Source organism: Diabrotica undecimpunctata, chromosome 10, assembly GCF_040954645.1.
Source record: "Diabrotica undecimpunctata isolate CICGRU chromosome 10, icDiaUnde3, whole genome shotgun sequence".
Classification (NCBI taxonomy): domain Eukaryota; kingdom Metazoa; phylum Arthropoda; class Insecta; order Coleoptera; family Chrysomelidae; genus Diabrotica; species Diabrotica undecimpunctata.
Window position 1 is genome coordinate 47545822 of NC_092812.1, and position 16479 is coordinate 47562300.

Genomic DNA, 16479 nt, shown 5'->3' on the forward strand with positions numbered 1-16479 from the left:
GGTCTTTTGAGAGAACTTTATGGAGCTTTGACATTTCTGCAATCTATTCTGTCTCCACGCAATGCATTCTCCATGATTCTTTTTTGTTCTTCTCAGTTTCTTATTATATTCACCCATATTCGTTGATTTGCAAGGTTGCCATTCCGCCAGGATACTTTCCTGTTCAAACTTCTCACTATCTTCGGACAGTTGTCTTCTTGATATGCTTCCCAGTTCGTGTTACGAGGATTACGATAAGTTTCCTTAATAGGCCCATTACCTGTTATTTCCATAATAAACTGTAGTAATAACTTACCTCTTTCATTTATGCTTGTACTTCCCCAGGTCAGACGGTGCGCATTCGCATCACAGCCAATCATTAATTGCAATCCATTTTTTCTGCAATCTCCCACTAGCTGTTATAACTCCTCGATTCATTGTTCGGGATCATCATATGGAAGATATGCTGATCAGAGAATTATCTCTTTCATTTTTCCCTCGTCTATGATCTTTATCTTTACGTCGTTAAATCTTTGAAACAGAAATTTATCAAACTATTTTAATATATCGTTTGACTATATTATGCAGGTACTCGGGACTTCGGCAAATCGGCTATATAGCCAATGGCTAATAGACATTTTGCCCTTGTAAACTCAGGGGTCTTGTATCAAGACTACATCGAGCCTTCTCATAGCAACAGTAGTGGTATTCACCCGATTTTGTTTCCTTTTTAAATCTTAAAACTTTTAAATATCTCATTCACTTAAATGTAGATAAACCTTAGGATTCTGTAAGAATGTATTGATTTCTAGTTAGCCTAGACTGGTTCCATCATTAAAGAATATATTTCTTCTTCTTCAAGTGCCATCTCCGCGGCGGAGGTCGGCAATCATCATAGCTATTCGGACTTTTGAGACGGACATATTACAGAATATATTACATTACCATAAAAACGAAGAACAATTCATTTGAAGTGTCAGTGTAAAGTTTCATGTCAAAAAGTTAAACTAGTATCCTTTGTATGCAACTTTGAAAATTTGGATTTCAAGCTTCAAAAGGTGTAAATTTTGGGTTGAAGTTGAAGAACAAACGGAAAGACCAGTCTTTATGTGCATGTCATCACACACTAAGAGATGATAGCAGCTGTGCGGGCTTGTTTTGTAGAGCAACATAATTTTTTTAAGGTCTACAGGCATTATAGCTTTGTTGTAATAAAGGTATCCAATTCTGAAGAGTATGTTGAATAATAAAATACTTTGGCTTTAAAATTTTGGTTGGTTTTATAGTAGACTACACATTTTTCAATAAATCCTTATGCTATTAAACTTTTCTAGAGCAAGTCTCTACTCTCATACTCTCTATTAATCCTACCTGAAGTAATATTTCTATGCATGCATTTCTGTAAAATTCTTATTATTGTAGCAGGTAATCATTTTGATTTAAGAAAACACTGGCTGGAATTAACAAATGATTCATTTTAATTTATTGTAAATGCGACATAACATGTATATATGTATCATATCATATAAAGGAACTTTTTCAAGGTTGTAACACTATTTTATCTTGTAAATACTACATTAAATATAAAACAAATAAAGCCAGTATAGTTTTATTAACAATATTATGTAGTAATGTATCACAATCAGTACGAGCAAAAACTGAATTGGTTTAAACAAAGTAAACAGTGAATAAAAAATCACAAGCACAAGGCACTTAAGTTTACTGCAGCAGCCTATCCCAATCAGGAGCCAGGAAATACCTGTGTTCTATGTTACCCATTACAGCAGTTTTGGCTTTAGTCTTACTAGAGATGAGATCCACAGCAATGGCTTCCTGCACATTAAAAAAAAACACAGTTAACATTATTACTTGAGTATAATTATTTCTTTAACAAGATTCTAATAATAAAAAATACTATTTATGACACAAAAGCAGGAAAAAAAAAGGAATATTAGAATGGGCAATAGAAAGAGTGATAAAAAATATTCAAAAGTTAGAATTGCTTGACATTCCTATACACCGTTCCACGTTAAGAAAATAACATTAGGCTTATGGAGATCAGTGTTGCCAAAACTCTCAGGCATGCGGTTTACTAGATTGTCGATATATTTTTCGAATTTCCATTTTCAATTAAGATTTAACTGTAAAGTCAGAATAACAACTGAAGAACCACAAAGCCTTATTATCATTATGTAGTCTCAGAGAATGACATAAAATTGCTGACATACGTACACCGTATTATTTTAAGTTGCAATTAGTAATTAGATATATGCATTCCAAGCGATCCGTTTATTTGCTTTTAAATCTTTAATAGCCGGCAAAGCGCATGATTTAACTAAGCAATATTTTCTACTGATTTCTATGATTCATGGTATATGATATTCTTACTGAAAAACAAATAAACTTTCGTTACTATAATTAAAATAAGATAAAATAAAATTATCTTTTTTGTAAATACTATTTATTTAATTAAAATCATTTTCCCTACTTTTCATCTCTTGTTTCGAATGGGCACTTTTGGTCCATTACGTTAAAAAACATTAATTTAATTTATGTATGTGAAAACGAAAATACAAATTATACAACCCTGAATCGTGCTTGTGTTATCTCTATTATCTACTATACTATCTACTGTCACCTATCCCTGATAGGTGCATGGCCCTATCTCCGTAATGTTATTTTCTTAACGTGAAACGCTCTATAGTAGTGAAATATTTCAAGGTAAAGTGAAATATCTAAAACATGTCATTATATATTTTAAAATATAATGTGGAGTTTACTGTTATAGATAATAAAGATGACACAATGGTTCCAAGATGAGGTATGATCTGCATCAGAGAGGAAAAAGCAGTTCAATAAAAACACTGTCTACTTGGGAGCACACTTTGATGATAAAAACTTAAATTATGTTCACAACATAACAATTTGTAATGGTATTGAAGTTATATTCAAAAATAAAACTCATCCAAGGTTTTTATACCTCTTTGTAATCACAATCTCCTTGTATTAATTCATACTGTGTTGAACCTATTTGGATTTCCATTTTCCCAGACTTCCTAATAATTATTTTGCCTATCTGTCCTTCCTGCATGTTCTTCAGTCCAAAATCAAATAGTTTTTTACAATTAGGATCGTCACTCAAGCCCTTCCCAGCAAAAGAATCTGGTAGCTGAAAATAAAAAATATAAGTTAATGTATTAGAATTATTTAATTATTGATCACATGTATTTATTAGACACAGATGTATGTGTAAGAGAGTAGGTTCTTCAGTTATAAACCACTGCAGAAACTATAATATGAGGGTAAAACTGTTCAAAAAATGCACAGAAAACCTTCACAACTAACTAACTAATAGCAATTTTCAATGACCTCTTTATGAGGACCAGATATTTTTTATCCTATACATATTCTCTTTTTAGTGACATCAGGATGAGGTTTAAAAACAGCAAACTAGAGAAATCATCAGATCTTTCTGTGCCAAATTGACACCATAAATAAATGTTTACTTAGAGTATTGTACTGAAGTAATAATGTAATGCAATCAATAAATGATTACTGTTTACAGAAAGATTTGTAATTTTAAGTAAAAAATCAAGAAGATATACTTACAGCCCATAATGACATGGAAGGCATATCATGATTGTATTTGTCTTCTATCAAAAATTCATGAGACTCCACACATACACCATTAACATATTCACTAGGTTCCAGTTTCACTAAAAATAAGTACATAAATAAATATACATTTATTGCCAAAAATGATGCAATATTACTTACATTTTTTAAGACTAGGTTCCAAACTTTCAGATTTAATACCATTGGTTATATTTGTTTTTCCATACACTGCAAAAAATAAGTCAATGTAAATGAACTTTAAGTCAACGTAAAACAATTTTAAGGTAGACTTCTTACATGATTGCTGGAATTTATTTTCCCAGGAAATAGGTCTAAAAGGTAGTTTTTCATCATCACTTTCTTCATCACAGTCAGTTATTCTTTTAAATACATTATCTTCATTCTTCTGGTCAACCTTAAAAATAAGAAAATAAACATTCAACTCTACTGTATATAAAAATATGTATACTTGGAATGAATTTTTCTTAATTGTTGGCATGGTCAAAAGAGGGGCAACATCATTTTCTTTATCACTACGTCCTTCTGACGATCGTATCCGGATAACATCAGCTCCAACACCCTCAGAAAATATTCCTGAAGACTGTACAAACTTGGGGGTATTATCTCTAGGCTTCTGTTTTCTTTCCCTACCCCCATTTTTATTTCTGTCTTCTCTTTTATTAAATCTGCAAGGTAAAAAATCAATTAAGTACAAAATAATTTTACTGTCAGAATACTCACTCTTTTGGTATTTCTTTCTTTCTAACAGCATTTAAATTTGGCACAAAAACTTTTTTTGTTTTTTTTGGTGCAAGGGTTAAATCTCGTGGTAATTTAAATGATGTTAGTCTCGTATTAGTTGGAGCCTCTTCCTTGACCATTTTATTGAATTTTATTAGCTTCTTATTGTTAAAATTATTATTAATTTACTAATCGTATGTCAATCACATATATACACATTGAATTTATAAATTGCTACTTTTTAGGTTATGTCTTATACCACGCTGCAACGTCGTCGACCACAGATTGTGGCGATTGTGCATCGAATCGAAAGTATCTGTTTATGATGTGTATAACTGGTTGCAGAACTTAGACAGAAATAAATGTTTGCGATATATTGTTCTTATACTTTTTTCAACTATCTAACTGTATCTAATTATTTATCATATTTCAATAACACAATAAATATGATGTAAAATATTTAATAGCAAAACTAAAAATTATACTACTGTTTTAAACACATTAAGTACGTTTACATGGATTCTGCACTCCTGTTACCATGTGCTTTCCCATTGGAATTCTTGTCCATGTTACAAGAATTCCTTTCTCATTTGAATCAATGGTGTGTTCTTGAATCGATGTTGATTCAGAATATGAATTTCAGATTTAATTCTCTACAATAATTTGTTTAAAAATAAATTTGCACATATTTTGTTTTGTCATCTAGTGTCATTATGCTAATAAGTTAGATACATCTCTTCTTAATCTCAAAAATTATTCAGAGTGAGATTTGCGAATAAATTATAGACGAAAAAGATTTAACTAGATCTGTGCTAACAAGATAAACGCTCGGTATTCACGGCGTCGTTCGCGCCGGCGTCGTTCGCGCCGGCGTCGTTTTTGTTGCGACATTGACGTTTAGCGATGCTGCTACAGTAATCTTGTACCCATTTCACGCCACACGATAATGGCAGTTATAGGTTTCAGTAGGGAACATTCGGAACTGGAAGAATATTTTTCAAAACAATTATAAAACATAGAATGTAATACAATTTACATAAAAGGTACTACTTATTGTCTCTTCATTATTTTGAATTATTGTTTAATTTAAAAAATTAAATCAATTCATGTTTTTATATATTTTATAATGTTTTTGGTTTTTTTTGAGTTGGAGAATGTTTGGAAGCAAACTACGATCGTGGATGGAGGCAGTGCGGTCCAGAAAAAAGCAACACAGGAAAGAAAAACAGGGAAAAAGTAATGCTACGGCCTTAGGGCAAAAAAATAATGTTAAATGGGATACAAACTGTGCCACTGTGATTGACGGCTACAAGGTAAGTGCTGTTTAATTTTATTTTATTGTTACTAATCCTCAGGCCTTGCATTTCCTAGATTCTATGAATATTCTAGCATTCCATGTTTTCATTTTATTAATAATTTGTACAACCAAATAGACTAAATTTGTGATTTTCCAATGTATTTTTTCCATTTTTTGTAAACCTCAGATGATCCTGCTGTAAGGCAAAGGGTCGTAGGGCAACTTTTTTAATTAGCGTAAAAATTTCATCTATTTAAACAAAAAAAAAAATGAAACCTTATGTGCCAATACAAAAAAGTTATTCAGTTTATTTATTAGCTTAAAAATACTAAAATTTTCCAATGAAGCAACTTTAAACATTGTTGAAAATTAATTTTATGTTATTTTTAAAATACGATTTGATAGAATAAATCTTCCTCTTTCATTTACGCGACGTAGAATCCACCTAATTTTATTATTTTTTGTTTTATAAAATTGTAAAAAAGTGTTTATTTTCGAAAATTTGAATAAAACAAATTAAATTGTTTAAAAACTATTCAATACATCGATCGTTTTGAAATTTTTATCACATATGTGATATTGTCTTCATTTTTGCAAAAATTATTAAAAATTTATTCCATTTTAGATTTTTTTACCTCTTTTTAATGTTTATTAATAAATAAATGTACTAAAAAACTTTTACTACAACTTATTTTAAAGATTTTTCAATGAACTAACCGGTTCTTTCTTTAGTTTTTTTGATAAAATATAATGGTTTTAACTTTAAGACAAAAATTCTAAAAATTAGCCATTTTTCACTTAAATTGTTAATAAATAAAAATATACAAAAAAAATTGTTGCATGCAAATAACTTTTGTTGTTATACCTATAAAGAACCTAAAATAATTGTTATATAGTAGTTACAGTGACTGTCTTGACAAATTCTCAGTTCTATGGTCTATATTTGCCCTGTTTACACTATTTTTATATTTTTATATTTCAGTATCTATATACAGTATCCATAGAGACTGTATAAAGATACTTATATATCTATATAAAATAGTTTCAATCAGTTCACTCTTGATTTTTATTGCAAAACGTTCTTGAAAATGATATTCGAATAGATGTTGAATAATAGTGTGGATAGAATGAATCCCAGTCTGAGACCTCAAATAATGTAAAATTCGTGCGTCCATTTTCCGTGTGAAATACTTCACGGTTTTCTGCCCTATGAAAAAGTTGTGCGTTTCTGCCATATGAAAAATGTTCTCATTTAAAAAAAGTTTTTAGTCTTAAAAGTTTTTGGTTTTATTTTCATTTATTTTGATCCCCATTTCAGCCCATACTTCGTGAATACGATTCGGCAGAATCTGAAAGCCTTCAACGAATAATTGCGTAGTGGCGGCCATAGCTCATAGCTCAGTGGTTAGGTTAGCGATTTCCAGCGTTTTCTGTCGAAGCAATCTTCAGTTTTTAAATCTTTGGTGATCATTGCATCTTCGACATCTTCTCTCCATGACCGTCTTGACCTCGTTTTCTTCTAGGGGGCGGAGTCCATTTTTTATCATTTTTGCCATCTATTTCAGGCATATTCTGCAGGTATCCATACCAGTTTAGTCTTTTGTTTTCGATAGTATCTATTATGTCTAGGTCAATTTCCATTTTTCTCCTAATGTCTGCGTTTTCATTTGAATTTTTTTATTAATTGTTTTATCACCTACTGTTTTTTTTTTCTAATTCCACCCTGTTATTCGTTTATTAAATGTTGTGATTCTAGGTAGTACGGTAGGCGTTTGTTTAATATCTTTTTTAATATCTTACAGAAGGTGCATGTTAATGTTATAGGACACCTTAAGATTGTTTTATGGTTAAAATTTTCTTTATGGTTTTGTTAATTGAAAAACAGTCGTGCTCATCGAAGCATCGATTTCAGTTACACGGAGTTAAACGAGTTTCTTCTCACAATTAGTACCATATCGCCATTAATATTTACGAACGAGTTTTTTAAAAATGTTGGATGCGATTGTATTTTTAGAGCTGTCAAATCTTTGCTGCAAATAACTTTTTTCATTCTTAAAGTGTTTTTTGATTCTAACTTTTATTTCGGAAGAGTAGTCGATATTTTCTGTTTTCAGGTATATTCTATTCACTTAGCTTGGGAATATTTTAACTCAGCTTGAGTCATTATTGAAAATATACAACGTACCAGTTAATAGCTGAACTAAATCTACTGTTGCAGACTTTTTTAGTTGAAAACAGAAGAATAATCATAAATAATGAAAGTGTACATTAATTAATTTTAATTAAAAACTTTCCATTTGTAAATATTAATCTCTAAATTTCAAAAATAAGCATTTAAATCTTTAAACTGTATTATAGAAATAAATTACAGACTTACTAACAACCTATTTATTTAGCTAGCGTCGACCGGTTTCGACCACTACACAATCTTTAAAATGCTGAAATAATTACATATTGTAATTTGAACAATTTATAAACCTTTCATCAGGTATGGTACAAAAGTGCCAATATTACTTATGTTTGTTAAAACGGGTAAATTTCTTAATGAATAGTGAATTAAAATATCTTCCTTTACCCTTTTTCTTTATTTTAGTGAGTACCGCTATGTCCATTTTCCATTGTTTTAGTTCCGAAAAAGATTTTTGGTATTTATTGTTTATACTCTGTACATTTCAACATCCTATATTCATTGTCCGTTTTCGCTGTTAAGTTCGTTTCTGTTTGTTTATGTCCGATATCCAAAGCTTTTTGTTGGGATTATTAGCTTATATTTTTGTTTTCCAGGGGCCGGGGAGCTAACCCGACGACCTAACCCTCCTCTTTTCACAATAGTGCTTGTGACCGGACACGGCGGAGTTAATTTAGATTTTCTTGTTTCAATATCTAGTTTATCCTTACACCTATATATATATATATATATATATATATATATATATATATATATATATATATATATATATATATATAGGGTGAGTCATGAGGAACTTTACATACTTCTACCATATGTAGAGTCCCTCAGGGAGCATATCATGTGGCCACTAAAAAATGTCAACTCCTCTTCTTTATTAATTAACAGGGTGATTTGTGTAATTGACCATTTATTTCATTTTACTGTAGTGTTTATACGGCTCATTTGATTTTTTTAATTTTTGCATGATACAGTACACTACTATCAAGCATTCGACTGGTATTAGCTAAACTAAAAGATTCCAGGACTGGCTTTGGAAAAATTAATTTAGGGATTCGTATTAAATATTACACCCTGTATATATTTTTTTTTAAATGCAATAAGTGATTTTCAAACTACATAAATAGCCAATGAAAACGACATATGCGACAATGTTGTCGCACTTTTATTACATTTTTAGTGAACGATCAAATCTTACCAAAAATAGAACAACCATAATGAAGTATCAAATTATAAGGTATTAATTTAAACAAATGTTATAAATTTCAAACATTTTAATTAAAATGAGTTCCTACAACATAATCTAATACGTAGAAAATTAACATCTTTACTGTCACTTTGTATTATCTCTACGATAGAATCAATTGTTTTTCAATTTTAAATTTTTACTCATAGATCGTATTGGGGCATTATTTTCGATAAATAATAAATTAAATTGATTAAAAAGTCAAACCTCTTGTATGTGTTAGTTTTTGTTGATTGTAAATGATTAAAATTTTATGTCAAATAATAATACATTGCATCAACTGTATAAATAAAAATAAATCTAAAAAAGTTTAAAATGAAAGTTGGCGTTGACCGTTTGACGTTTCTTGATATTTTATACCCAATGTCATTATTGTCATTATCAATTGTTATTTATGTGTACAAGAATACATATTTCTTCTGTCATATCTACGTTAAGTACATTGTGTTAGTTTTGGTAGAGCTTTTGTTACTTTCGTTCAAAATGCCACATCAGTTTTCGACCACAGAATATGCAGACATAATATTTGTTTATGGATTCTGTAATGGGAATGGTAGGGCTGCTAGTAGAGAATATCGCAGGAGATTTCGTAATCGTCGAACTCCCAGTCATCCAACATTTGGGTCAGTTTTTAATTATTTGCCAGAAAATGACACTTTTCCTAGTGGAACAACAGAGCGACATGTGGATGAAGCGCAGGAAGATGACATTATGGACGCCGTTACTATGAACCCTACATTAAGCACTAGACAAGTAAGTCGAGAACTCAATGTTACTCAATCAAAAGTAAGTAGAGTCTTACAAAAAAATAATCTATACCCATATCACATTCAAATGATTCAGCGACTACATGCTGGAGATGAGATCGATAGGTTGGAATTTTGTAGATGGATTAACAATAATCGACCAACGCTATACAGGACACTATTTACAGATGAAGCCCAATTTACCAGAGACGGGATAAATAATTCACGAAATTCACAGGTGTGGACAGAAGAAAATCCCCATGCTATTCGAGAACGTCGTTCTCAGTTAAGGTTTTCGGTTAACGTGTGGATTGGTGTCATGAATAACCAATTAGTAGGTCCTCACTTTTTTGATGGTCCTTTAACAGGGCAGGTCTATTTGAACTTTCTACAAAATATTTTGCTATCCGAGGGATGTATTTTCAGCATGATGGGGCACCCCCACACTTTTTACTGGCAGTGAGACAACATCTCAATAATGTTTATGGCAACAGGTGGATAGGACGTGCAGGTCCTATTTCATGGCCTTCAAGATCCCCTGATTTCAATCCCGTTGATTACCATATTTGGGGACGATTGAAGCAACTAGTTTACGCAGTGAATATTAATAACTGACAACAATTAATTGATAGAATTATACATTGTTGTAATACTATTAGAAACGATCCCCAGAGTATCCGTAATTCAATACGTCAAATAACAATTCGGCAACAAAAATGTGTACAGGCTGCAGGGTTCCATTTCGAAAATCTATTTTGAATTATTTTTATTTTGTTACCATTATTGTATCTTTTCCAGTTCTAATTTATGGGTTTATCATAACTATGTACATATTTTTAGTTTTTTTTTTAAATTGTTCTTCGTTATTGTTAGTAGTTACTGTTTTTTGTTGTGCAGTGACTCAGTTTATCATTTCAATTAAAATGTTTGAAATTTATAACATTTGTTTAAATTAATTACCTTATAATTTGATACTTTATTATGGTTGTTCTATTTTTGGTAAGATTTGATCGTTCACTAAAAATTTAATAAAAGTGCGACAACATTGTCGCATATGTCGTTTTCATTGGCTATTTATGTAGTTTGAAAATCACTTATTGCATTTTAAAAAAAATATATACAGGGTGTAATATTTAATACGAATCCCTAAATTAATTTTTCCAAAGCCAGTCCTGGAATCTTTTAGTTTAGCTAATACCAGTCGAATGCTTGATAGTAGTGTACTGTATCATGCAAAAATTAAAAAAATCAAATGAGCCGTATAAACACTACAGTAAAATGAAATAAATGGTCAATTACGCAAATCACCCTGTTAATTAATAAAGAAGAGGAGTTGACATTTTTTAGTGGCCACGTGATATGCTCCCTGAGGGACTCTACATATGGTAGAAGTATGTAAAGTTCCTCATGACTCACCCTGTATATATATATATATATATATATATATATTTTATTCTCTGTTTCTGTTTTCTATTGCCTCCACTACTTTTCACCAGGAACCTCGTTACAGTGCTTTGTTTTCCATTTTATTATGTTTAGGGTTTTCTAATATATGATTTACGTACTCTTTCCATACACGTTTCGAAATACGAGAAGTATTTGTTGTAGTTTTTGATTTTGTACAATTTTTGTTATTCTATTTTCACGTTGAAAATGTTGCACGAATATTGCGATTCTTAATGACAAGGGGCATTGTGTTTCTTCTAAATATTTTTTGATGTAATTTGTTGAAATCGAGCCAAGTAGAAACAATTTTAATTAATAAGCAGTGATATTAATTTCGCTGATTAAATTAACAGTGTTATTACACGCAAAGTGTAATTACATTTTCGTTTACAAATGCATATGTTGCATGCTTATATCCTTAATGGGTGGTTTTGTTACCCTAATTTGTCTTTTTAACGATCTTAATAAAAAAGAGGAGGGAATTTATGGCATATGTTAAGTAGGAAATTATATAAGGGTATACAGTAATTTTCTAAAAGTACAATAAAATATTTTTCTTCTTCTTCCTCTGCGTAACAGAGTATTTTGATTTATTTATTCCCCATTCTGTATCCTTTTTCTTTGTTGACGTTTTTAATGACTTCAACCCTGTCTTATTCCGTTGCCTATATCGATGGGTCCCGTAAGTTGTACATCTCTTCAGACTTCTACCTTGTTGTTTTGGTAGATGTTTTCAATATTTTTTTTAATATCCAATAAATCTTCTTTATTACACAAGTCGTTCATTCATTAAGCTTTACAATCCTTAGGGACTATAGTTAACGCCATGGCGTTTAAAATCCTATTCTTGGGTGAGGTGGATTATTCCTCTGTCATTTATAGACACACTTACTATGTGTCTGTTGCTGTCGTGATTTTTTTCCATTACTTCCTGTCCTTGCAATGAACTTTCCAGTCTTATTACACAATACATGAATTATATCTTGAATGCCTAACTCTGTTGAATGTTTTCTTCAAGGCAATCAGACTCTAAATCTACTATATTCAAATGATTTCTCGGTAATATGCTTTATGGCGAATATTGCATCTGTACATCATCTTTCAGTCCAAAAACCTCATTGTTCATCTGCTAAGGTTATCCTGTGATTTATTCGTTCTTACAAAATTTTATTCGTAGTTTTTAGGATGATATTGTTAGTCTGATGATATCGTAAGTTAATACCTCTGTAGTTTTCTGGCTGTATTTTGTCGCCGTTTTTAAATCGCTGGCTTTATGGTTATTTCTGATATTTATGGTTCTAACGTCATTTGTTGTCCGTATGTATACAGTTTCTTTAAATAGTTAATCTAAGTATCGTGTTCTTTGTGTCTCAGGTCTATTAGTTCCTTCACCTCCATTCTTTGGCCTCTTGTAAATTGCCGTAGTTTCTTTTGTAGACCATCAACGTTCCGTGATAATTTTTGATTCTTCTTACAAGAGGTAATCTTACAAGTGTATCGTTTCTTTTGTCTTGTAATTTTAAGGTAACTTTTTTTCCTTTCTTTATATTAGATAATATTACAGTTTTCCTTCATTTTATGCATAACTATGAAGTGTTTCGCTCTGGAAACAATTTATTTTTCATATCTTTGTTTTGCCAATAACGTTCTTCGCATAGTGTCAAAGGGAACTTGAAAGTACGTATTTAAAAACCCCCTTAGCCAAATTTTTAGCTCCCTAGGTGGATCCATTGGTTCCCTATCGCAAAAAATGTGATTTTTTGAAAAAACTTTTTCTGAGCGATCCTTTGCTTTAAAAAATCTGAAAAATTTGCCCAAAAACATGAAAAGAATGTTCAAACTAAAACATATTCTACATTCGAAAAACTGCAATTTTCGCTGATCAAAATAAGCTCAGGAAAAATATTTGAATTTTTCAAAAAAAATTTAGGCAATTTAGGTAATTTTTGGCAAACTTATAAATATCTATTTTTCGTGCATTTTTTCCGTTCTTTTGAATGGCGGGATTAGATTTGCAATTTTCTCTCCAGAACATCCTAGAATTAAAAAAAATCCATTTTTTTGGCGTTTTCCACATTATTTTAGCACATAAACTCAACTGCATATTAATAAATACCGATTTTTGATATATTTTTTTGTTATTTCTAATAGCGGGATCAGGTTTGCCATTTTCAGGTCAAAACATGCTCATTCAGTATACATTTTCATTAAGAACTTATATCATAAAAGTATTATTTTTTAAACTTATAATCAAAGTCATTAAGTTATTTTATATTAAGAGTTCATTCTTTGTGTGTAATTTTATAAACAAATACCTCAAAAATAGCTGTTGAAAAAATATTTTACAAGATTTAAAATGTTAAAATATAAATATTGTTTAGAAAGTTCAGTGTGTTTTGATATTTGAATTTATAATTTAAAAGTTTTTCAATTCTGATAAAAATTAAATTAAAGAATAAGTTAAATAATAAATATATAATAAATAAAAAGCATAGAAGATACATCGAAGATATAAACGCGAGTTGGGAGAAAATTAAAAACAACATTGAAGAAGCAGCAACAGAAGCTCTAGGAAAACGCAAAGTCATACTGAACAAAAGAAACAACAACAATACACCATGGTTCAGAAAAGAAATAAAAGAGAAATGTAAGGAGAAACGAGAGGCCTACACGAAGTACAAAACATTAGATAGTCCAGAATCCCGAGACACCTATAGAAGAATATGAAATGATTTGATGAGAAACAGCATAATGACACCAATGTTCAAGAAAGGAGATAAAGAAGACCCCAACAAATATAGAGTTATAAATCTAGTGAACACCGCACTAAAGCTTACCACAAAAGTCCTAACCAACAAAATCAATAAAATAACAACTTTATCAAATGAACAACAAGGATTCAGATCCTGAAGATCCTACGTAGACGCCGTATTTGTACTAAGACAAATCACAGAAAAGGCTATCGAGTACAATAAACCAGCATATCTATGTTTTATAGACCTGACAAAGGCTTTCGATCGCATCCAAGTCGAAGACGTCTTACACCTACTGTATAAAAGAAACATACCAATCAATATTATACAAACTATCGAAAACATCTACTTCCATAATCGAATACAGGCAAAGATAAATGGAAAACTAGCACAGTGCATACCAGTACAAAGCGGAGTCAGACAGGGTGACTCGTTAAGCCCACTTCTCTTTAATATAATTATGGACGAAATAATACAAGCCGTACGTAAAGACCATGGTTACCGAATGGGGAACAAAGAAATCCAAATATTATGTTATGCAGACGACGCCTCATTAATCGCCGAGACAGAAGACGAGCTCCAAAGATTAACACATATCTTCAATACAACACCCAAGAAATACAATGATAATATCAGCAGAAAATAATTAATTAATACCCACTACGATGTAAAATCGAAATTGATGGACTAATAATGAAGCAGGAAGCAAGGTTTAGATATGGGAATAGACTAGTTATGGAGATGTTGAAGGAGTACGACAACAAAGCTTAAAAGTAGGTAAAGTTGCGGGATCTCTTATCGACACAATCTGGAAGAACAAACACCTAAGATAAGACACAAAAACAAGAATCTATAAAGCAGCAATTAGACCTATACTTATTAACCTACACGGCGGAGACAAGACCTGACACATCTAAAACTAGACGACTACTAGAAACAACAGAGATGAAAATACTTCGACGAATATCAGGGAACAGTCTGTAGGATAGGGAGAGAAGCGAAAACGTAAGAAGAGCATGCAATATAGAAGATATAAATGGATGGATGACAAAACGGAAACAGAAGTGGAACGAACACATTAGTAGAATGGCAGAGGATAGAATAGTACGAATAGCACGAGATAAGTCACCAAATGGATGAAGAAGTATTGGCAGACCAAGAAAAAAATGGTGCGATAATTTAAACAATTTAGGAGGCTAATATTGAAGAAGAAACAGGCTTTAAAGATTACATACAAGAAGATTAATTGTTTAAAATATAAATAATAAATAAATAATAAAATTACTTTATTCAATTTTGAAAGTAAGTATATTTGTATATATAAATTATTTAAATTTTAGAAATAAAGAAACAAACTTCTAGCTAGTCTACTGTACCGTCTATTGTACCATCTTTTTTATAACGTTTGTTTTCTTCCATATATTTGTGAGTTTGATTGTTACCGATCAAGCCATTGTGATTCGTCGACAAATCTCGTCTCCGCACCATCCACTGTTAGTGATGACGGAGCCTAAGTAATTAAATTGTCTAACCACTTCGTATCCTGCTATGTTTCTTATTTCTATTGGGTTATTTCTGTTTCTATCGATGATCATTACCGTGGTTTGTTGTATATTTATTTTCAAACCATATTTCGTACTCACCGTGCCCAACTTATTCATAATTTGTTCCATTTCTGCTGAAGGCGCCAGTACAACCGTCATTAGCACATCATAAGTTTTTGTTTTTTGTTTTCTATAACCTAAACACTTCTGATATAACCTAAAAACGTTTTAAAAAAGTTATACTATTGTATTTTGCAGGAAAATGAGCGAGAAGTTATCAAGAGTCATTTATTGAAAGAAAATCAAAGCCAATCGGGGTCGTCAGGAGTTTCCAATTCCCGATATTCTGCTAATAATTTATCATCGCCCGAATCTGCTTATTCCACCGGATATTCTACCGATGGTACTTCACCTGGAGCGCCGCCAGATAATTTGCTGAATACAACTAAAGCACAAGGTAAGTAAATGATTTCTAAACGCATTTTGAACAATTCATAATTTGTTTATACAGGTATATCTAAGTAAATTTATTTTATCGATTTTAATATACTCTTTCGTATTGTTGCTCAAATATGTTGACAGATATCGAATCTGGTTACCTGTTTTGTGTCCAATGATGACAGAGGAGAGTGTTAAAATTAAATTTTAACTAGAAATCAACAGCAAAAATACAAACCCTTCCTTAAACGTTTTAATAAAACTTGTGTGTCCATTGTTTGTTTATTGGTGTTGAGGAAAACGTGCAAAAGATAACGAGAAATGTTCAATTGGTATGAGAACTGCAACACACACTTCATCGAGTATTTTTTCATCTATTTTATTATTAATCAAATTTACTTTGGTTTATGTCTATTTTTCTTAATGCTTTTGTTTTTGGTGCTTTGTTTATTCGTTGTCCGTTGTGATACTCGATTAGTTTTCAAC

The 16479-nt window shown here is 31.0% G+C and overlaps 2 protein-coding genes across 3 annotated transcripts in view; one reads left to right on the forward strand and one right to left on the reverse strand.

Moving 5' to 3' along the window:
- Positions 1-1572: 1572 nt before the first annotated feature.
- On the reverse strand, positions 1573-4631 carry LOC140451998 (DNA-directed RNA polymerase III subunit RPC4-like). Its single transcript, XM_072546005.1, has 7 exons — positions 4336-4631; positions 4064-4280; positions 3892-4009; positions 3757-3822; positions 3589-3695; positions 2960-3148; positions 1573-1812 (listed from the first exon to the last, which is right to left on the reverse strand). The coding sequence occupies exons 1-7, from the start codon at positions 4473-4475 to the stop codon at positions 1699-1701; spliced, it is 951 nt and encodes a 316-aa protein (XP_072402106.1). The 5' UTR covers positions 4476-4631; the 3' UTR covers positions 1573-1698.
- Positions 4632-5282: 651 nt separating this feature from the next.
- LOC140452085 (uncharacterized) overlaps positions 5283-16479 on the forward strand; it is a 51330-nt gene continuing 40133 nt past the window's right edge. For both annotated transcript variants that reach the window (XR_011952130.1, XM_072546141.1), the window contains exons 1-3: positions 5283-5378; positions 5483-5648; positions 15814-16012. Coding sequence is in view for 1 of the 2 variants with exons in the window: in XM_072546141.1 (XP_072402242.1) it covers positions 5490-5648; positions 15814-16012 (358 nt within the window). In the remaining variant the exon portion in view is untranslated. The remainder of the gene's footprint in view (positions 5379-5482; positions 5649-15813; positions 16013-16479) is intronic.